This window comes from Ranitomeya variabilis, chromosome 4, assembly GCF_051348905.1.
Source record: "Ranitomeya variabilis isolate aRanVar5 chromosome 4, aRanVar5.hap1, whole genome shotgun sequence".
In the NCBI taxonomy this organism is placed as follows: Eukaryota; Metazoa; Chordata; class Amphibia; order Anura; family Dendrobatidae; genus Ranitomeya; species Ranitomeya variabilis.
The window spans coordinates 205,245,319-205,267,798 of NC_135235.1; the positions used below are offsets into that span (position 1 = coordinate 205,245,319).

At 49.6% G+C, this 22,480-nt stretch overlaps 1 protein-coding gene across 2 annotated transcripts in view; it reads left to right on the forward strand.

Moving 5' to 3' along the window:
• The window catches only part of MED25 (mediator complex subunit 25), a 29,529-nt gene extending 19,645 nt beyond the window's left edge, over positions 1–9,884 (forward strand). For both annotated transcript variants that reach the window (XM_077259731.1, XM_077259732.1), the window contains exons 19-20: positions 8,789–8,996; positions 9,453–9,884. In XM_077259731.1, coding sequence (XP_077115846.1) covers positions 8,789–8,996; positions 9,453–9,556 — 312 coding nt within the window. In that variant the 3' untranslated portion in view covers positions 9,557–9,884. The remainder of the gene's footprint in view (positions 1–8,788; positions 8,997–9,452) is intronic.
• The last annotated feature ends 12,596 nt before the right edge of the window (positions 9,885–22,480 follow it).

Below are 22,480 nucleotides of genomic sequence, written 5' to 3' on the forward strand. Positions count from 1 at the left end.
GGCCACATCCTCCGATGGGCCGAGGAAAACCGCTCAATGATCTCTGCGGTTCACATCCCGGGAGTGGACAATTGGGATGCAGACTTCCTCAGTCGACAATGCCTCGACTCCGGGGAGTGGTCTCTCCATCCGGAGATCTTCCACCAGATCTGCTATCGTTGGGGAACCCCGGACGTGGATCTGATGGCCTCGCGGCTGAATTCCAAGGTTCCCGACTTCATGGCTCGGTCCCACGATCCGGCAGCCATTGGGGCAGACGCTCTTGTACTCCCGTGGCATCATTTTCAGCTTCCGTACATATTTCCCCCGCTTCCTCTCCTACCGAGAGTCATCAAGAAAATCAGAGCGGAGAGGGTACCGGTAATCCTGATTGCGCCAGATTGGCCGCGCCGGGCTAGTTACCGACGTTCCCTGGCGATTACCGAATCGCGCAGATCTGCTATCTCAAGGCCCCTTTTACCACCAGAACTCAGAGGCCCTGTGTTTGACGGCATGGCCGTTGAGTCCTGGGTCCTGACCCAGGCAGATTTCTCTCCAGAAGTCATAGCTACCATGATCAACGCTAGAAAGCCTACGTCTATGCATATCTATCATCGCACTTGGAAGACTTTCTTTTCATGGTGTAGCGACCGAGGACATTCTCCTCTACATTTTTCCATCCCTTCCATTCTCGAGTTCTTACAAACGGGTTTGGACTCGGGTCTCGCCCTTAGTTCTCTCAAGGGGCAGATCTCAGCCCTGTCTGTTCTTTCAACGCAGGATTGCCAACAGATTACAGGTCAAGACGTTTATTCAGGGAGTCTCCCATCGGGCGCCCCGCTATAGGATGCCGTTGGAACCATGGGATCTTAATCTGGTCCTCGGAGTTTTGCAACAGGCTCCTTTCGAACCTCTACAGGAGGTTTCCCTGTCTCTCCTTTCATGGAAAGTTGCTTTTCTAGTTGCGATCACCTCTATCAGACGATTCTCCGAGCTGGCAGCTCTGTCCTCTCAAGTTCCGTTCCTGATTCCTATCATCAGGATAAGGTGGTTTTGAGGACATCCCTGTCTTTTCTACCGAAAGTTGTATCCTCTTTTCATCTCAATGAGGAGATTGTCTTACCCTCACTCTGTCCGGCACCAGTCCATCGCATCGAGAAGGCCCTTCACACACTGGATTTAGTGAGAGCTCTTAGGAGATACATCTCGCAGCCCTATTCATGCTCCCGGAAGGACCGAGGAAAGGGTTTCCCGCTTCCAAGGCGACAATAGCCAAATGGATCCGTTCGGCTATTCAGGAGTCCTACCGAGTCAGAAGTCTTCCTGTCCCAGCAGGGATTAAGGCTCACTCCACTCGGTCAGTGGGTGCGTCTTGGGCCATCCGGCACCAAGCTTCGGCCGCACAAGTTTGTAAGGCTGCGACTTGGTCCAGCCTGCATACCTTTACAAAACGTTACCATATTCACTCTCAGGCCTCGGCAGATGCGACCGCCGGCAGACGAATTTTGCAGGCGGCTGTGCCGCATCTGTAACTTGTGGGTGCATGTAGCAATTGCAGTTAATTGTTTCCCACCCAGGGACTGCTTTAGGACGTCCCATGGTCCTGTGTCCCCCAATGAGGCGTAGGAGAAAAGGAGATTTTTGTGTACTCACCGTAAAATCCTTTTCTCCGAGCCAATCATTGGGGGACACAGCACCCACCCTGTTAGCCTATTGGCTTTGGTTTTTGTTGAGTTAACTTGGTTTTTGACATAGTTCATCCTTGTTAAATATTAAGCTCCTACTGCTTTGTTACCGATCTGGTTCACTGAGAGCCAGCTGGAGGGTGTATACTGCAGGGGAGGAGCTATTCTTTCTCTGTTTACTTAGTGTCCTCCTAGTGGCAGCAGCATAACACCCATGGTCCTGTGTCCCCCAATGATTGGCTTGGAGAAAAGGATTTTACGGTGAGTACACAAAAATCTCCTTATTATTTTATTTTTACAATTTTTAAGTATTTTATTTTTTTACAGTGGATAAAGGGCAATGGATCCTTTCAAGGCTCCGATCTCCCCGAACCATCAACAGGCGAGCACGGAGAGTGTTGCCTCTCCGTATCCTCTCCTGCAAGGTGGGATGCCACGCCTGAGCTGATTCTTAGGGGCAATGGATCCCTTCAAGGGCACCGATCTCCCCACACCTTTAACGGACAAGCACATGGAGTGTCGCCTCCATGTACTCTCTTCCGCAGCCAGGCCTATTGCCGGACATTTAGCCCTGCCCAACCTATGGGATTAACCCCTTGGATGTACTGAGGCCCACCTCGTGGCATCCGAGCAGCTCCCATTGCACCACCACTATTAAAGCGGATGGTACAAGGAGGCGGACGGTCCCTCTCCACCTCCCTACTAAAGGGATGGTGGATTGAGGCTTTTTTCCCCTCAGCAAGCTGCCTTACCTGCCATCCAGCAGCCTCTCCGGGTAAGTGCCGGGGCTGGAGGGCTCCTTTCAGGTGGTCTGGGGTGGCGCTGGGTAGGGGGGACCCATTCTCCTTGCGGGGACGCGCATCAGCCCCTTCCTGCATCGGAACCTTCAATTTAGTCCCCGGCTTCAGCCCTGTTCTTGGCCGCAAGCCCTAACTCCGCCCACGCTATGACATGATGCACAGCAAGAGAAGCACCTCTCAGATCTCAGGGGCCACGTTTCTCCCCTCAGACCACCTCAGCACGCACTCTATCTGCCATCAGGACGGAGGCAGCTAGTGTCGTGCAGGGTCCACGTAGTCGGAGTAACGCAGGAGGAGCGGGGACACAGACCAGGGTAAGGGAGCGCTGCATTTTACAGATTGAATCCCTCTGGGATCCTCCTCCCTGCTGTAACCCCCTTTTTTTTTCTCAGCAGCCCCTAATATTATAGGGCCACATAGAAGGGTACATCAAGTCTAACAAGACTATGGCTATATTTTTTACTTCATGCTCCTCCTGTCAGTCTGAGTTTCCAAAGGCTCAGAGCTCTGCAATGCCTGTGACCCCAACTGCGCTCAGGAGTTTTCCGCCGCCACCGAGCCCAGTGTACCTAGTCCCCCTGAGTTGGCTTCGTCACTGTCTCAATCCATGGCTTCGCTGGCCAAAGCGATTGAATCCCTCCGTGATCCTTCCGGGGACCGGAGCGTTTGCAGGACTGATGTAGACGGAACCTCCCCAAGCCGGGAGCAGTTGGTTAGCAGGGGCCGAAAGCACTCTAGAAGCCGTCGGGCACCTAGAAAACGGATCAGTAGCACATCTCCTGAGCAGACACGTGCCTTGTCACCTCACAGCTCCGTTTCTCGCTCTCCCTCTCCAGAGTTTAGTAGCGAAAGCGAATCTGAGTGTGAATCAGATGGTTCCTTAGATCCGGATACGCCAGATTTTCAGAAGACTGTGGATTCGCTGTTTGAGGGTGTCAACCAGGCTTTAAAGGTTGAAGAGGATTCTGGCTCCGCTCCGGATCAGACCGTGTCCTTTAAGAGAACTAAACGGACCGTCAAATAGAAAGCTTGGCCCTCTCTGTTTTTGAGGCCACAGGTTCGGCTCTCTATCCATCCTTTGCTGCGGCATGGTTAGCTGAGGCTATGGTTTTCTGGTTAGAAACCTTAGCTAATTCTCTTCGTAACAGTAACCTTCCTCTGGAGTGCACTTTGCCAACCAAATTTCCCGGGCAGGCGATTACCTGGTACATGCATCCTTAGATGCTGCCGGTTGTGCTGCCCAGTCAGCAGCCAATGCCATCACTATCAGAAGGACATTATGGCTCAGAGAGTGGAAGGCGGATTCTGCATCAAAAAAGTCTCTCACCTCCCTTCTTTATCAAAGCGGTCGCTTGTTTGGAGAAAAGCTGGATCAGCTTATTTCGTATGCTACGGGAGGGAAGAGTAAATTCCTTCCCCAACAGAGACTTAGACGTCCCTTTCGGAGACAGCAACAATTCTGTCTCCGTTCCTTTCGTTCCACTCCAAGCTGGGCCACTACCACTACTTTGTCCGGTTCAGGACGTTCTGCACAAAGAGATGGAGGAACTTAAGTCTCGTACAGACCTAACCAGCATTGGAAGTCCCAATCCAAACAGTCGAGGCCTAAAGGTCCTAGGTCCCAGAGATTTTCCTCTCGCTGACTATCAGCGCTATCCGGTCGACACCGGCAGGGTAGGCGGACGCCTACTTCTTTCGTCAGGTCTGGCTTTCCGTTGTCTCCGACGAGTGGGTCAGAGATCTGGTGTCGTCTGGATACAAAATCGACTTTGCTGCGCACCCCCCTTTATGTTTCTTTACCTCACGTCCTCTCTCTTCAGAGGCAAGCGCAAAGGCTTTCTCCCGGGCCATAGATGCACTGCGTCACGATGGCGTCATTGTCCCTGTCCCAGAAAGCAAAAGGTTTCAGGGTTTCTATTCAAACCTTTTCGTCGTCTCAAGGACGGAAAGGTGAGACCGATACCAGACCTCAAACTTCTAAACAAGTTTGTCAAGGTCCGTCATTTCCGCATGGAATCTCTGCGTTCAGTTATCACTTCCCTGGAAGAATGGGAATTCTTGGCCTCAATCGACATCCGAGATGCTTACTTGCACATTCCAATTTTTTCCCCTCACCAGAGATACCTGCGCTTTCCCATTCGTGACCAGCATTTCCAATTCACAGCCCTGCTCTTCGGCCTTGCTACTGCCCCCAGAGTGTTCACAAAGGTCATGGCGGCCGTCATGTCCATCCTGCACTCTCGGGGTGTGATCGTTCTGCCCTATCTGGAAGACCTGTTGATCAAAGGTCCGTCCTTCCACGACTGTGCGGAGTCCGTTCGCATTTCTACCCATTCACTGGCTAGTGGTGACTACCGATGCCAGTCTTTCGGGCTGGGGAGCAGTCTTCCACCACCACACTGCTCAGGGCCGCTGGTCAATTCAGGAATTGAACCTACCGATCAACGTCGTGTAGATCCGTGCTATTCGACTGGCCTTGCAACACTTCCTTCATCTTCTGGCGGGTCACCCCATCCGTATCCAATCAGACAATGCCACGGCTGTGGCATACATGAATCATCATAGGGGTACCTGCAGCAGGGCGGCCATGCCCGAGGTAACTAACATCCTTTCATGGGCAGAGAACAACTGCTCGGTGATCTCAGCTGTGCACATTCCAGGAGTGGAAAACTGGACTGCGGACTTCTTCAGCCGTCAGGGTCTCACTTCGGGGGAGTGGGAGCTCCATCCGGAAGTCTTCAACCAGATCTGTCTTCTCTGGGGGATCCCAGATGTGGACCTCATGGCGTCCAGACTGAATGCCATGGTTCCCCAGTTTATAGCGAGGTCTCGATATCCAAGAGCCATTGGTTTGGACGCTCTGGTTCTTTCATGGAGAAATTCTGCCTTCCGTACATTTTTCTTCCTCTACCGTTACTCCCCAGAGTAATCGGGAAAATCAAGATGGAAGGAGTACCAGTGATCCTGGTAGCTCCCAATTGGCCTCGCCGCGCAGAGTTGGTCGTCGCCGACATACCCTGGAGACTGCCAGATCGCCCAGATCTGCTCTCCCAGGGCCCCATCTACCACCATAACTCAGGGGCCCTGTGTTTAACGGTGTGGCTGTTGAATCCTGGGTCTTAACTCAGGCAGGGTTGTCTCAACAGGTCATTTCCACCATGGTTAGTGCCCGTAAACCCTCATCGGTACGCATCTGTCATCGTACCTGGAAGACATTTTTTTGCTTGGTGCAAGGATTGTGGTCTTTCTCCTCTCGTCTTCTCGGTTCCCACCATTTTAGAGTTACTACAGGCCGGTCTGGAATCCGGGCTGGCACTCAGCTCTCTCAAGGGCCAAATCTCTGCCCTATCAGTCTTATTTCAGAGATGCATCGTGTCAAGACTTCAGGTTAAGACTTTTCTTCAGGGTTGTCTCATGTCGCTCCTCCCTATCCCATGCCTTTAGAGCCTTGGGACCTTAACTTGGTGCTAAGTGTCCTTCAGGAACCTCCCTTTGAACCGCTTCAGGACATTTCTCTGGTCCTTCTGTCCTAGAAGGTTGCCTTTCTTGTGGCGATCACATTGATCAGAAGGCTTTCGGAATTAGCCGCCTTATCCTGCCGGGCATCTTTTGCTTATCTTCCATCAGGACAAGGTTGTCCTCAGGCCGTTGCCATCCTTTTTGCCAAAGGTTGTTTCGTCCTTCCATCTTAACAAGGACATTTTTCTTCCTTCCTTTTGTCCGGCCCCTATTCGAATTGAAAGAGCTCTCCACACTCTGGACCTGGTCAGAGCTCTGCGAAGGTAATTTTCAGGATCGCATCCTTCAGAAGAACAGATGCTCTGTTCGTTCTCCCGGAAGGTCACAGGAAAGGTCTTGCTGCTTCTAAGGCTATGATGGCCAGGTGGATTCGTTCCACCATCCAGGAGTCATACCGAGTCCAGAAGTCAGCCCATCCCAGCTGGGATCAGGGCACACTCCACTCGGGTGGTGGGGGCTTCTTGGGCCATTCGGCGGCAGGTGACGGCGGAGCAGGTCTGTAAAGCTGCGACTTGGTCCAGTTTACATACCTTCGCAAAGCACTATAATATTCACTCAGGCTTCAGCGGATGCGAGTCTGGTCAGAAGAATTCTGCAGGCAACGGTGGCGCACATTTAGGCAGTTGTTGCATGAAGCCTAATCCTTTGTGTAGTTTTTTCCCACCCAGGGACTGCTTTGGGACGTCCCATGGTCTGTGTCCCCCCAATGAGGCAAAGGAGAAATGGGGATTCTTGTGTACTCACTGTAAAATCCTTTTCTCCGAGCCACTCATTGGGGGACACAGCACCCACCCTGTTAGCCTATCGGCTCATATGGCTTTTACCTGTTCTTTTAAGTTGACATGTTGTACTCTTCTATGCTGTTACTATTTGTTCCTACAGCTATTGCACCGAACTGGTTCTCTGTCAGCCAGCACGAGGGGGTATACTGCAGAGGAGGAGCTTTTTTGTGTTAACAAAGTGTCAGCCTTCTAGTTGCAAGCATCATACAACCCATGGTCTCTGTCCCCCAATGAGTGGCTCGGAGAAAAGGATTTTACGGTGAGTAAAATCCCTGTTTTCCTTACTCCTAGGTTGCTTTCTGATGTGATATCACAGTAGTGTTTGTCTCAGTTTTGAAGCTATGTTCTTGTGACAATGTCACGTTAGTATTTCTTTATTCCTAGACTGTATTCTTATGTGATGATGCCATAGTAGTGTTTGTGCTTATTTCTAGGTAGTGTTCTTATGGGATGTCATAGTAGTGTTTTTCCTTATTTCTAGGATGTGTTCTAATGGGATGTCATAGTAGTGGTTGTCCTTATTTCTAGGCTGTGTTCTTATGGGATGATGTCATGGTAATGTTGAACTGGAATATCCCACTAAATGCCAAGGACAGGAATATAAAATAATAGCTGATTGTGGCTGTGGTATTGAGTGTGACCAGTTGGAGGCCTATCCTGACACTTCTGCCAATAATATCACACTTTTTCACTTGTCGGTCCTTTATTATAACTGGAGCGAGAAGAATGCCAATGATTTCTATTCCGATAAGCAAATCCGACCATGCCGCTGATGGAGACCAGATGTGAGTGATGTCACCGGAGGGCGTAGGACATCTCATGTGCCAGATGGCAGCTCGGCTCACCAGAACCTGAGCTCGGCCGACCTTCTCGGGAGAGGGGAAGCGTCTCCAGGCTTATTGTCAAACATGACCACACGGCTGATGACCTGACGGGTTCTCGTGGTTTATTAGCAGATATCTGCATAAGTTTATAATATACTTTTCATTCATTCCCAGAACTCCGATCAGCGCAGCTTCAGGGACTGCAATGTTTATTTCCTTTAAGGCCCTCTTTAAAGGGTCCTCTATTTGGCCACTGATAATTTTTTAAATCAAATATACAGGGCTGGATTCTTAAAGGGAATCAGCAATTGGGATCTTAACAACCACTATAGACAAGGAGATTTTAATCATGTTGGCTTTTGTGTTTCCTCATTATCATAAAGCAGGGTCAAACATGGATTAAGAAGGTAAGAATAAGGGTACTGTCACACCGTGCAATTTTTGTCGCTACGACGGCACGATCTGTGACGTCGCAGCGTCGTATGAGTATCGCTCCAGCGTCGTAGACTGCGGTCACACTTTGCAATCACGGCGCTGGAGCGATGCCGAGGTTCGCTGGTAACCAGGGTAAACATCGGGTTACTAAGCGCAGGGCCGCGCTTAGTAACCCGATGTTTACCGTGGTTACCAGCGTAAAAGTAAAAAAAAAAAAAACCGTACATGCTCACCATCTGATGTCCGTCAGGTCCCTTGCCGTCCGCTTCCCTCTCTGACTGAGTGCAGCCGTACAGTGAGAGCAGAGCGCAGCGGTGACGTCACCGCTGTGATCTGCTCTCACTGTACGGCCGGCGCTCACAGTCAGAGCGGGAAGCAGACTGCAAGGGACCTGACGGCCATCAGATGGTGAGTATGTACGGTTTTTTTTTTTTTTACTTTTACGCTTGTAACCACGGTAAACATCGGGTTACTAAGCGCGGCCCTGCGCTTAGTTACCCGATGTTTACCCTGGTTACAAGCGAACACATCGCTGGATCGCTGTCACACACAACGATCCAGCGATGACAGCGGGAGATCCAGCGACGAAAGAAAGTTCCAAACGATCTGCTACGACGTACGATTCTCAGCAGGATCCCTGATCGCAGTAGCGTGTCAGACACTGCGATATTGTAACGATATCGCTAGAACGTCACGAATCGTACCGTCGAAGCGATCAAAATTGCACTGTGTGACAGTACCATAAGTCTTGTCTTTTCTTTCAGCCACAGGCCGCGGTTTCTCAGACCCAGCAGCCTTTGCATCACATGCAGCAGGCAGCACAAGGCCTGCTCCCTCACCAGGCATTGGGGCAACAGATGCCGCACCAGCCCCCCGGCCAGCCACAGCTGCAGATCTCAGGGCAGTCTCTTATGCATCAGACCCCAGCCCAGCAGTGGGGCAATCAAATGGCACAGCGGGCACCCATGCCAGGTAAGTCACAGTAATACTGTGAAGCCAGCATAGTTTCTTTTTTCAGGTACGACCCAATTCATTCTCTCCTTGGTTTACATGTTAAAGGGGATGGCGCCCCTTTCAGACTGCAGTAGCCACAAAAAAATGTTTGTTTTGCTCCGTTGAAGCACTGATGTCACATTGACAGCGTTGCAGCCAATTGGTGAGCACGGCAGTGCTGCCTGTTATTAGCTGCTGAGCTCACTGATTGGCTGCAGCGCTGTTGATGTGACATCAGTTCTGCAGACAAGAGACCGGGGTAGTTCCAGACCTGGGCAGGGATAAGTGTTTAGGTTTTGTTTTTTTTTAAAGCTATCGCAGCCTATGAAAGGTTTTTCTGAAATGGCACAACCACTTTGAAAAATATCATGTTCACTTTAGCATGATGTATTCGCCATATCATGTCTTTTTGATTAAAGTCTCTGCACTTTTCAGGAGTCATGATGAATGCAGGACCACGAGGACCCGTCCCTCAACCAGGATTACAAGTACAGGCCCAAAGCGTCATGGAAGAGGATATCTTAATGGACCTCATCTAAAAGTAGCCACTTGTGAACTGTAAATCTCCTCCTCAATTCACACTGTTGGAAATCTATTGTTATCCATCATCACTTCCACAATCTGGCTGATTCCTCTAGACGCCTTAAAATTTACTAATTAAAGACTTTGGATTCTCCCAGACAAGTTCTGTGTGCACTCCCATCTCCCGCCACCATGTGGCAGCACTCAGCCAGGTTATCTTGTGTGCTACTACAACTCCAGTAATCCGCCATGGACAGACATGGGACACGCCATCTTCACAGATGAAGCATTCTGCTTATTTAATCCTTTTTTTTAACTTAGTAAATAAATGTCTCATTTGTAGAATTTTTTTTGGGTTTCTTCCTTTTTACAATAATGGTTATGACAGCAAAGTATTAAAATTATTTTTAGATATACAACTTTTGTGTTCATGGATTCAGATGCATGTTTTATGGTTAGGCTGGTGATAGAAATTACATAATTACTGATGGATATTATCCTTCAATATATGTCGTCATGGTTAGCAAAGATTGGACAGATCGGATTTCGATATGTCTGATACTTCAGGTTCCGTTCAAAGTATCTAGATTAGGAGCCGATCTAAGTAATAAATATATTACAGACCAAAAGTTTGGACACACCTTCTCATTTAAAGAATCTTCTGTATTTTCATGACTATGAAAATTGTACATTGACACTGAAGGCATCAAAACTATGAATTAACACATGTGGAATTATATACTTAACAAAAAAGTGTGAAACAACTGAAAATATGTCTTACATTCTAGGTTCTTCAAAGTAGCCACCTTTTGCTTTGATGACTGCTTTGCACATTCTTGGCATTCTCTTGATGAGCTTCAAGAGGTAGTCACCGGGAATGGTTTTCACCTCACAGGTGTGCCCTGTCAGGTTTAATAAGTGGGATTTCTTGCCTTATAAATGGGGTTGGGACCATCAGTTGTGTTGTGCAGATGTCTGGTGGATACACAGCTGATAGACCTACTGAATAGACTGTTAGAATTTGTATTATGGCAAGAAAAAAGCAGCTAAGTAAAGAAAAATGAGTGGCCATCATTACTTTAAGAAATGAAGGTCAGTCAGTCCGAAAAATTGGGAAAACTTTGAAAGTGTTCCCAAGTGCAGTGGCAAAAAAACATCAAGCGCTACAAAGAAACTGGCTCACATCAGGACCGCCCCAGGAAAGGAAGACCAAGAGTCACCTCTGCTTCTGAGGATTAGTTTATCCGAGTCACCAGCCTCAGAAATCGCAGGTTAACAGCAGCTCAGATTAGAGACCAGGTCAATGCCACACAGAGTTCTAGCAACAGACACATCTCTACAACAACTGTTAAGAGGAGACTTTGTGCAGCAGGCCTTCATGGAAAATAGCTGCTAGGAAACCACTGCTAAGGACAGGCAACAAGCAGAAGAGACTTGTTTGGGCTAAAGAACACAAGGAATGGACATTAGACCAGTGAAAATCTGTGCTTTGGTCTGATGAGTCCAAATTTGAGATCTTTGGTTTCAACCACCGTGTCTTTGTGCGATGCAGAAAAGGTGAACGGATGGACTCTACATGCCTGGTTCTCACCGTGAAGCATGGAGGAGGAGGTGTGATGGTGTGGGGGTGCTTTGCTAGTGACACTGTTGGGGATTTATTCAAAATTGAAGGCATACTGAACCAGCATGGCTACCACAGCATCTTGCAGCAGCATGCTATTCCATCTGGTTTCTGTTTAGTTGGACCATCATTTATTTTTCAACAGGACAATGACCCCAAACACACCTCCAGGCTGTGTAAGGGCTATTTGACCAAGAAGGAGAGTGATGGGGTGCTACGCCAGATGACCTGGCCTTCACAGTCACCAGACCTGAACCCAATCGAGATGGTTTGGCGTGAGCTGGACCGCAGAGTGAAGGCAAAAGGGCCAACAAGTGCTAAGCATCTCTGGGAACTCCTTCAAGATTGTTGGAAGACCATTCCCGGAGACTACCTCTTGAAGCTCATCAAGAGAATGCCAAGAGTGTGCAAAGCAGTCATCAAAGCAAAAGGTGGCTACTTTGAAGAACCTAGAATATAAGACATATTTTCAGTTGTTTCACACTTTTTTGTTAAGTACATAATTCCACATGTGTTAATTCATAGTTTTGATGCCTTCAGCGTGAATGTACAATTTTCATAGTCATGAAAATATAGAAAAATCTTTAAATGAGGTGTGTCCAAACGTTTGGTCTGTACTGTATATATACAGTGTGTGTGTGTGTGTGTGTGTGTGTGTGTGTATACATACATACATACATACATACATACATACATACATACATACATACATACACCCAGAAACCCCCTTTGAATATTGATGTTTAAAGGGACTCAGGGCACTTGCCTCCAACAGCAGCAACTGGAGCTGAGCTGTTTAACCATTTAGGTGCTGCTGTCAATCTGAAAATTGTTTTAAAAAAATAAATAAAATTGTGGGCATCCGAGTTACCATGTGATCCAGGGGGTCTACTAAAAGCCCAAGTCACCACTATCTTGGTGCTTGTTTAAACCGCAGACACAGATCGTTAATTTTTGCTATAGTATTTTAGTATTGCAGTATATAATACAAACGATTGCAGGTGCGGAATGAAAAAAATGTAGGTGAAAAAAAAAATATTCTGAGAAAAAAAAGTTTTAATACCTCCATTTTATTTCCCTCCAAACCAAAAATAATAAAGTAAAAAAATATATATTTTTTTGTATCACCGTGTCTGTGAAAGTCCAAGCTATTATAAAAAAAAATAAAAAAAAATCTAAAAGGAAAATCCATGGAAAAATAAGTTACAGGTCCCAGAAAATGGCCATACTAACTTTTGTTAAAACATTTATTTTTTTAAACCAGAGAAAATTACCAGACCTGCAGAATAAAGTCACCAGGTAATTTTTACCACACATTGTAAAAATAAAAGCCAAAAAAACTACGGCGGGATTGCAATTTTTTTTTCTTCACCATTTGACCCCACTCATTTTTTTTTCTCCCATTTTCTATTATATAGTGAAATTGAATGGTGTCATACAAAACTACAACTCGGCCTGAAAAAGGCTCTTGGAAGAAAAGGTAGACACATTGCTTTTCATTAGAATTTGTTTGTTGCTGTAATATCTCTTTAAAAAACAAAGGAAATAAAACCCAACATTCCCCCCCCTTACTGACCTTCACATCAGAAACTTCACCTGATACTGGGATTGTTGCAGCATCTGTGAATTTGACTGCACGAGTTCATGGACAAGGGCCCAACGGGTGAGACCAGAGACCGCCAGAAGCTGGGCCGGGAGCTGAGGATTAGAGATGAGCCACCTCCCTAGTGTTCGGGTTCGGTTCGTCGAACAGGGATATGTTCGCCGAACTGTTCGTCGAACTGTTCGACGAACACCGTCAAACCCCATTGAAACCAATGGCAGGCAAACACAAACACATACAAACACATGGAAAACACATAGAAAACACCTTAAAAGGTGTCCAAAAGCTGACAAACTGCTCAGAAGACACAACAAACACATGGAAATGTCACAACTACACATAGTCATGCGAAAAGAAAAGAGGTGGAGGAGTAAAAGGAGGAGGAGACACATATAGGCATGTCATGCCCTTCTAAAGTTAAGAAAGGCTGGAGTAAAAATCTAAACTCACTCTACCAACACCCAGACGTCTTGACAAAAAAAAAAAATATATCTTTAGGTAGAATGGCGGTGGGTCCATTCAGAACACTTTCCTTAGAAGACGTAGTGGTACCCCCCGTTGGGAGTTGTGCCAAAAAATGAACCCAATACATTCAGACTAATCCACCATTTGTCATATCCAAGGGGCAGGTCAGTAAACGACAACATCGACGCGGAACCAAGTACAGTACTATGTACTGTACCTCCTTTGACGAGGCAATCAGGTGGGTCAAGAAGTTGGGAAGGGGCACCCTAATGGCCAAAACAGACATTGAGGGGGCGTTCCGGTTACTACCTGTGCCTCCGAATAGTGTCCTCCCATTGGGCTGCTTCTGTGAAGGAGCATACTACATAGATCGATGTTTGCCCATGGGGTGCTCCATATCCTGCTCACTATTTGAGGCGTTTAGTTGCTTCCTCGAATGTGTCGTCATGGACGTTTGTAAGGCGGCACATATTATCCATTACCTCGATGACTTCTTAGGGGTTCGATTGAGAAAGAAAGAAGGCGGTGTAGCTTGCTTCATGGGTGGGGTACTCTGCTGAGTAGCACAAAATGCTATTAGGTACAAAACAATTTCCTGGGCTAGATCAGTTAAAGTTAGTAATTAGATCAACAGGCGATGTAGCTTGCTTCATGGGTGGGGTACGCTGCTGAGTAGCACTAAATTCTACTAGGCCCAAAAGGATTTCCTTGGCCAAATGCCATTAAAAAATAGTAGTTAGGTAAACAGGCGGTGTAGCTTGCTTCATAGGTGGGGTACTCTGCTGAGTAGCACAAAATGCTATTAGGTACAAAACAATTTCCTGGGCTAGATCAGTTAAAAGTTAGTAATTAGATCAACAGGCGATGTAGCTTGCTTCATGGGTGGGGTACGCTGCTGAGTAGCACTAAATTCTACTAGGCCCGAAAGGATTTCCTGGGCTAGATGCCGTTACAAAATAGTAGTTAGGTAAACAGGCGTTGTAGCTTGCTTCATGGGTGGGGGTACGCTGCTGAGTAGCACTAAATTCTACTAGGCCCGAAAGGATTTCCTGGGCTAGATGCCATTACAAAATAGTAGTTAGGTAAACAGGCGGTGTAGCTTGCTTCATGGGTGAAGTACGCTGCTGAGTAGCACCAAATTCTACTAGGCCCAAAGGATTTCCTGGGCCAGATGCTGTTAAAAACAGTACTTGGGTAAACAGGCGGTGGGTGGCTGGGCTACTCTGCTGACTAGCAGACACTGAAGCTTTGGAGCAGACCTCTGAATCCCAGGCCATAGTATGAGTAAACAACTCTGCAGACGACCCCACCCACCTGGAATTGACGATGGCAACATCATGTAAAACTCAGCAAGGAGACTAAATCAAAGAGTCTCCATTTTTTCCAAAAATTCGGCCACAGACACCACTTAAGTGGCATCAATTTCGCCAGAGTTTTTTAAAACGGTCGGTGGGGTGATTTTCAAAAATCATTAAGCTTTTAGTCTCCCCAAGATGACACAGGGGTAGAAAAGTCCTTGCGGATCCAGGATTTGTTCATCTTGATGAACGTTAGTCTGTCTACATTGTCACTGAACAGCCGCGTGCGCTTATCTGTCAGCACACCACCAGCAGCGCTGAACACATGTTCAGAGAGAACGCTGGCTGCGGGGCACGACAAGATCTCCAAGGCGTGAGTGGCGAGCTCAGGCCATTTTTCAAGATTGGAAGCCCAAAATGAGCAAGGGTCCAGTTCCACAGTCATGGCATCGATGTTAACTTGGAGATACTCTTGTACCATCCTCTCTAGGCGTTGGCTGTGCGTCAGACTTCTTGTCTCCTGTGGCCTAGCAAAGGATGGTCTAAAAAAATCTTGAAACGACTGGAAAAAATTGCTGTTACCACCAGATACGTTGTTACTGTTACGGTTTGAGTGATGACTCGATAGTCCCACGGTTGGCAAGTTAGAACTCACTACGTGCACCACTGGTGCTTTGTGGAAAAGCAGATGTTAGATTCTGTAACAGTCTCTGCTGATACTCCTGCATGCGTGAATCCCTTTCTATGGCAGGAATTATTTCGCCAAATTTGCTTTTGTACCAGGGATCTAAGAGTGTGGCAACCCAGTAGTCGGCATTACTTCGGATTCTGACAATCCGAGGGTCATGTTGCAGGTAGTGCAGCAAGAAGGCACTCATGTGTCTTGCATCCAGGAGGACCAAGTCCTTGTTGTCTAGGTGGTGGCGAGGTTAAGAATCATGCTTCCATCGTCTGCCCTCTCCCCCCAACCTCGCACAACAGAAATTTGATCAAGGTCTCCCTCATCTGATGAGTCTTCCATGCCCAGCGCCAGTTCGTCCTCCACTTCTTCCTCACCTCCTGCACCTTCCTCAACAGTTTGGCTGCTACCATGCGCCCTCGGTAATCCCTCTCCCCCAGCCTCCAATGCCAGCCGCCTTGGTACTGCCAACCTTCTTGAAGAGATATGATCCCTTCCGCATACGACTCCTCCTGTTCCTCCTCCTCTTGTTCCACCACCTGACTCCGAACACTGTGTAAGGTGTGCTCCAGCATGTAAATCACCGGAATGGTCATGCTGATAATGGCATCGTCAGCACTAAACATCTTCGATGCTATTTCAAAACTGTGCAGAAGGGTGCATAGGTGCCTGATCTGAGACCACTCCTGCAGCGTGATTTGCCCCACCTCTTGATCTCGTTGGCCCAGGCTATACGTCATAACGTATTGCACCAGGGCTCGTCGGTGCTGCCACAGTCGCTGCAACATGTGCAGAGTTGAATTCCACCGTGTGGACAGCTGTTTCGGGGTATTTGCCCCTCATCAGTGTGGAGTAGGAAACTGGCTATTAGGAGCAGTGCCTAGTGAAAAGACTATAAACATAAGGATGAATGACCTCGGGGAGAGCTGTCTGTGGATGGATACCATGTTTTGGCATAGGTGGTTTCCTTTATTGGATGCTGCCCTTCCCGTGGTTGTTCCTTCCCAGTGAAAGACCTGGCTATTCATTGCTTGCGTTGAGAAACACGTGATGGTGTCGCGGCTTTTCTACATGTATCTCGAATATCAGCCCTGCGGGTGTCGAATTTCAAAAAATCACCGCCGTGGGTATCGAATCTCGAAAATCAGCTCCTCGAGTGCCGAATCTTGAAAACCAGCCCTGCAGGTGCCAAATATCAAAAATCACCGCCGCGAGTGCCAAATCTCAAAAATCAGTCCCGCGGGGGCCGAATTCGGCTCCTGCAGAGCTGATTTTCGAGATTCGATACCCGCGGCGGTGATTTTCCAGATTCTGCACCCGCGGGGCTGGTTTTCGAGATTCGGCACCCGCGGAGCTGATTTTCGAGATTCGATACCCATGGCGGTGATTTTCGAGATTCGGCACCCGCGGGGCTGATTTTCGAGATTCGTCCCCCGCGGTGGTGGTTTTCGTGATTCTGCACCCGTGGGGCTGATTATCGAGATTCGGCACCCGTGGGGCTGAATTTCGAGATTCGGCACCCGAGGGGCTGATTTTCGCGATTTGGGACCCGTGCGGCTGATTTTCGAGATTCGATACCCACGGCGGTGATTTTCGAGATTCGGGACCCACAGGGCTGATTTTCGAGATTCAGGACCCGTGGGGCTGATTTTCGAGATTCGGCACCCGTGGGGCTGATATTCGAGATTGGGCATCAACGGGGCTGATATTCGAGATTGGGCACCAACGGGGCTGATTTTTGAGATTCGGCACCCGCGGGGCTGATTTTCGAGATTCGGCACCCGCGGGGCTGATATTCGAGATTGGGCATCAACGGGGCTGATATTCGAGATTGGGCACCAACGGGGCTGATTTTTGAGATTCGGCACCCGCAGAGCTGACTTTCAAGATTCGGCACCCGCAGGGCTGATTTTCGAGATTCGGCACCCGCGGGGCTGATTTTCGAGATTCGGCACCCGCGGGGCTGATTTTCGAGATTTGGCACCCGTGGGGCTGATATTCGCGATTCGGCACCCGCGCGGCTGATTTTCGAGATTCGATACCCGCGGCGGTGGTTTTCGAGATTCGGCATCCGCTGAGCTGATTTTCGAGATTCGATACCCACGGCGGTGATTTTCGAGATTCTGCACCCGTGGGGCTGATTTTCGAGATTCAATACCCGCGGTTGTGATTTTCGAGATTTGGCACCTGCGGGGCTGGTTTTCAAAATTTGGGATCCGCGGTGCTGATTTTTGAGATTTGCAGAATGTTGAAAATCAGCCCCGCGGATGCAGAATCACAAAAATCATCACCGCGGGGGACGAATCTCGAAAATCAGCCCGGTGGGTGCCGAATCTCGAAAATCAGCCCCGCGGGTGCCGAATCTCAAAAATCACTGCCGCGGGTATCGAATCTGGAAAATCAGCCCCCGGGTGCCGAATCTCGAAAATCACCGCCGAGGATGGCAAATCTCGAAAATCAGCCATGCAGGTGCCGAATCTCCCGAATCTCGAAAATCACCGCCCGAGGGTATCGAATGTCAAAAATCAGCTCCGCGGGTGCCGAATCTCAAAAACCAGTCCCACGGGTACAGAATCCCGAAAATCACCGCCGCAGGTATCGAATTTCGAAAATCAGCTCCGCGGGTGCCAAATCTCGAAAATCACCGCCGCAGGTGCAGAATCACGAAAATCAGCCCTGCAAGTGCCAAATCTCGAAAATCACCGCTGCGGGTATCGAATCTCAAAAATCAGCTCCTCGGGTGCCGAATCTCGAAAATTAGCCCCGCGGGTGCCGAATCTCGAAAATCAGCCCCGCGGGTGCCAAATCTCGAAAATCAGCCCTGCGGGTGCCGAATCTTGAAAATCACCGCCGCGGATGCCAAATCTCAAAAATCAGCCCCGCGGGTACTGAATCTCGAAAATCAGCCCCAATGGGGGCCGAATCTCGAAAATCACCGCCATGGATGCCAAATCTCGAAAACGAGCTCCGCGGGTGCCGAATCTCAAAAATCAGCCCCGCGGGTGCCGAATATCGAAAATCACCGCCGCGGGTGCCGAATCTCGAAAACCAGCCCTGCGGGTGCAAAATCTCGAAAATCACCGCCGCGGGTATCGAATCTCGAAAATCAGCTCCGCGGGTGCCAAATCTCGAGAATCAGCCATGCTGGTGCTGAATCTTGAAAATCACTGCCGCGGGTGCCGAATCTCGAGAATCAGTCCCGCGGGTGCAGAATCTCAAAAATCAGCCCCGTGGGTGCCGAATTTTGAAAATCACCGCCGCATGTGCCAAATCTCGAAAATCAACCCCGCGGGTGCCGAATCTTGAAAATCAGCCCCGCAGGTGCCGAATTTTGAAAATCACCGCCACGGATGCCAAATCTCGAAAACCAGCTCCACGGGTGCCGAATCTTAAACATCATCGCCGCAGATGACAAATCTCAAAAACCAGCCCCTCGGGTGCCAAATCTCGAAAATCAGCCCCGCGGGTGCCGAATCTCGAAAATCACCGCCACGGATGCCAAATCTCGAAAACCAGCTCCGTGGGTGCTGAATCTCAAAAATCATCCCCGTGGGTGCCAAATCTCGAAAATCAGCCCCGTGGGTGTCAAATCTGGAAAATCAGCCCCGTGGGTGTCAAATCTCGAAAATCAGCCGTGCGGGTGCCGAATCGCAAAAATCAACCCCACGGGTGCAGAATCACGAAAATCACCACCGCGGGGGAAGAATCTCAAAATTCAGACCGGGGGATGCCGAATCTCGAAAATCAGCCCTGAGGGTGCCAAATCTCGAAAATCAGCCCATGGGTGCCGAATCTCGAAATTCAGCACTGCGGGTGCCGAATCTCGAAAATCAGCCCCACGGGTGTCGAATCTCGAAAATCAGCCATGCGGGTGCCGAATATCGAAAATCAGCTCTGCGGGTCCCGAATCTCGAAAACCAGCTCCGCGGGTGCTGAATCTCAAAAATCATCCCCGTGGGTCCCGAATCTCGAAAATCACTGCCGCGGGTGCCGAATCTCGAAAACCAGCCCCGCGGGTGCAAAATCTCGAAAATCACCGCCGCGGGTATCGAATCTCGAAAATCAGCCCCGCGGGTGTAGAATCACGAAAATCACCACCGCAGGGGACGAATCTCGAAAATCAGCCTGGCGGGTGCCGAATCTCAAAAATCAGCCCTGCGAGTGCCGAAGCTCGAAAATCAGCCCTGAGGGTCCCGAATCTCGAAAATCACTGCCGCGGGTATCAAATCTCGAAAATTAGTTCTGCGGGTGCCAAATCTCGAAAACCAGCCCCGCGGATGCAGAATCTCGAAAATCACCGCCGTGCGTATCGAATCTCGAAAATCAGCTCTGCGGGTGCCGAATCTCTAAAATTAGCTCCACGGGTGCCAAATCTCGAAAATCACTGCCGCGGGTGCCGAATCTCGAAAATCCGCCCTGCGTGTTCCGAATCTTGAAAATCACCACCGCGAGTGCCGAATCTCAAAAATCACCGCCGCGAGTGCCGAATCTCAAAAATCACCGCCGCGAGTGCCGAATCTCAAAAATCACCGCCACGGGTGCAGAATCTCGAAAATCAGCTCCGTGGGTGCCGAATCTCGAACATCAGCTCCGCGGGTGCCGAATCTCAAAATTCAGCCCCACAGGTGCAGAATCTCGAAAATCAGCCCCACGGGTGCAGAATCTCGAAAATCAGCCCCGCGGGTGCAGAATCACGAAAATCACCACCGCGGGGGACGAATCTCGAAAATCAGCCCGGCGGGTGCCGAATCTCAGAAATCAGCCCTGCAAGTGCCAAATCTCGAAAATCAGCCCCGCGGGTGCCAAATCTCAAAAATCACCGCCACAAATGCCAAATCTCGAAAACCAGCTCCGCGGGTGCTGAATCTCAAAAATCATCCCCGTGGGTGCCGAATCTCGAAAATCAGCCCCGTGGGTGTCAAATCTCGAAAATCAGCCGCTCGGGTGCCGAATCGCAAAAATCAGCCCCACGGGTGCAGAATCACGAAAATCACCACCGTGGGGGAAGAATCTCAAAATTCAGACCGGGGGATGCCAAATCTCGAAAATCAGCCCTGAGGGTGCCAAATCTCGAAAATCAGCCCATGGGTGCCGAATCTCGAAATTCAGCACTGCGGGTGCTGAATCTCGAAAATCACCGCCACGGATGCAAAATCTCGAAAACCAGCTCCGCGGGTGCCGAATCTCGAAAATCAGCCCCGTGGGTGCCGAATTTTGAAAATCACCGCCGCATGTGCCAAATCTCGAAAATCAACCCCGCGGGTGCCGAATCTTGAAAATCAGCCCCGCGGGTGCCGAGTTTTGAAAATCACCGCCACGGATGCCAAATCTCGAAAACCAGCTCCGCGGGTGCCGAATCTTGAACATCATCGCCGCAGATGACAAATCTCAAAAACCAGCCCCTCGGGTGCCAAATCTCGAAAATCAGCCCCGCGGGTGCCGAATCTCGAAAATCAGCCCCGCGGGTGCCAAATCTCGAAAATCACCGCCACGGATGCCAAATCTCGAAAACCAGCTCCGCGGGTGCTGAATCTCAAAAATCATCCCCGTGGGTGCCGAATCTCGAAAATCAGCCCCGTGGGTGTCAAATCTCGAAAATCAGCCGCGCGGGTGCCGAATCGCAAAAATCAGCCCCACGGGTGCAGAATCACGAAAATCACCACCGCGGGGGAAGAATCTCAAAATTCAGACCGGGGGATGCCGAATCTCGAAAATCGGCCCTGAGGGTGCCAAATCTCGAAAATCAGCCCATGGGTGCCGAATCTCGAAATTCAGCACTGCGGGTGCCGAATCTCGAAAATCAGCCATGCGGGTGCCGAATAATGAAAATCACCGCCGCGGGTGCCGAATCTCGAAAACCAGCCCCGCGGGTGCAAAACCTCGAAAATCACCGCCGCGGGTATCGAATCTCGAAAATCAGCCCGGCGGGTGCCGAATCTCAAAAATCAGCTCTGCGGGTCCCGAATCTCGAAAATCACTGCCGCGGGTGCCGAATCTCGAAAACCAGCCCCGCGGGTGCAAAACCTCAAAAATCACCGCCGCGGGTATCGAATCTCGAAAATCAGCCTGGCGGGTGCCGAATCTCAAAAATCAGCCCTGCGAGTGCCGAATCTCGAAAATCAGCCCTGAGGGTCCCGAATCTCGAAAATCACTGCCGCGGGTATCAAATCTCGAAAATTAGTTCTGCGGGTGCCAAATCTCGAAAACCAGCCCCGCGGATGCAGAATCTCGAAAATCACCGCCGTGGGTATCGAATCTCGAAAATCAGCCCCGCGGGTGCAGAATCACGAAAATCACCACCGCGGGGGACGAATCTCAGAAATCAGCCCTGCGAGTGCCGAATATCGAAAATCAGCCCTGTTGGTGTCCAATCTCGAATATCAGGACCGTGGGTGCCGAATCTCGAAAATCACTGCCGCGGGTATCAAATCTCGAAAATCAGCCATGTGGGTGCCGAATATCGAAAATCACCGCCGCGGGTGCCGAATCTCAATTAGCTCTGCGGGTCCCGAATCTCGAAAATCACTGCCGCGGGTGCCGAATCTCGAAAACCAGCCCCGCGGGTGCAAAACCTCGAAAATCACCGCCGCGGGTATCGAATCTCGAAAATCAGCCTGGCGGGTGCCGAATCTCAAAAATCAGCCCTGCGAGTGCCGAATCTCGAAAATCAGCCCTGAGGGTCCCGAATCTCGAAAATCACTGCCGCGGGTATCAAATCTCGAAAATTAGTTCTGCGGGTGCCAAATCTCGAAAACCAGCCCCGCGGATGCAGAATCTCGAAAATCACCGCCGTGGGTATCGAATCTCGAAAATCAGCCCCGCGGGTGCAGAATCACGAAAATCACCACCGCGGGGGACGAATCTCAGAAATCAGCCCTGCGAGTGCCGAATATCGAAAATCAGCCCTGTTGGTGTCCAATCTCGAATATCAGGACCGTGGGTGCCGAATCTCGAAAATCACTGCCGCGGGTATCAAATCTCGAAAATCAGCCATGCGGGTGCCGAATATCGAAAATCACCGCCGCGGGTGCCGAATCTCGAAAATTAGCTCTGCGGGTCCCGAATCTCGAAAATCACTGCCGCGGGTGCCGAATCTCGAAAACCAGCCCCGCGGGTGCAAAACCTCGAAAATCACCGCCGCGGGTATCGAATCTCGAAAATCAGCCTGGCGGGTGCCGAATCTCAAAAATCAGCCCTGCGAGTGCCGAATCTCGAAAATCAGCCCTGAGGGTCCCGAATCTCGAAAATCACTGCCGCGGGTATCAAATCTCGAAA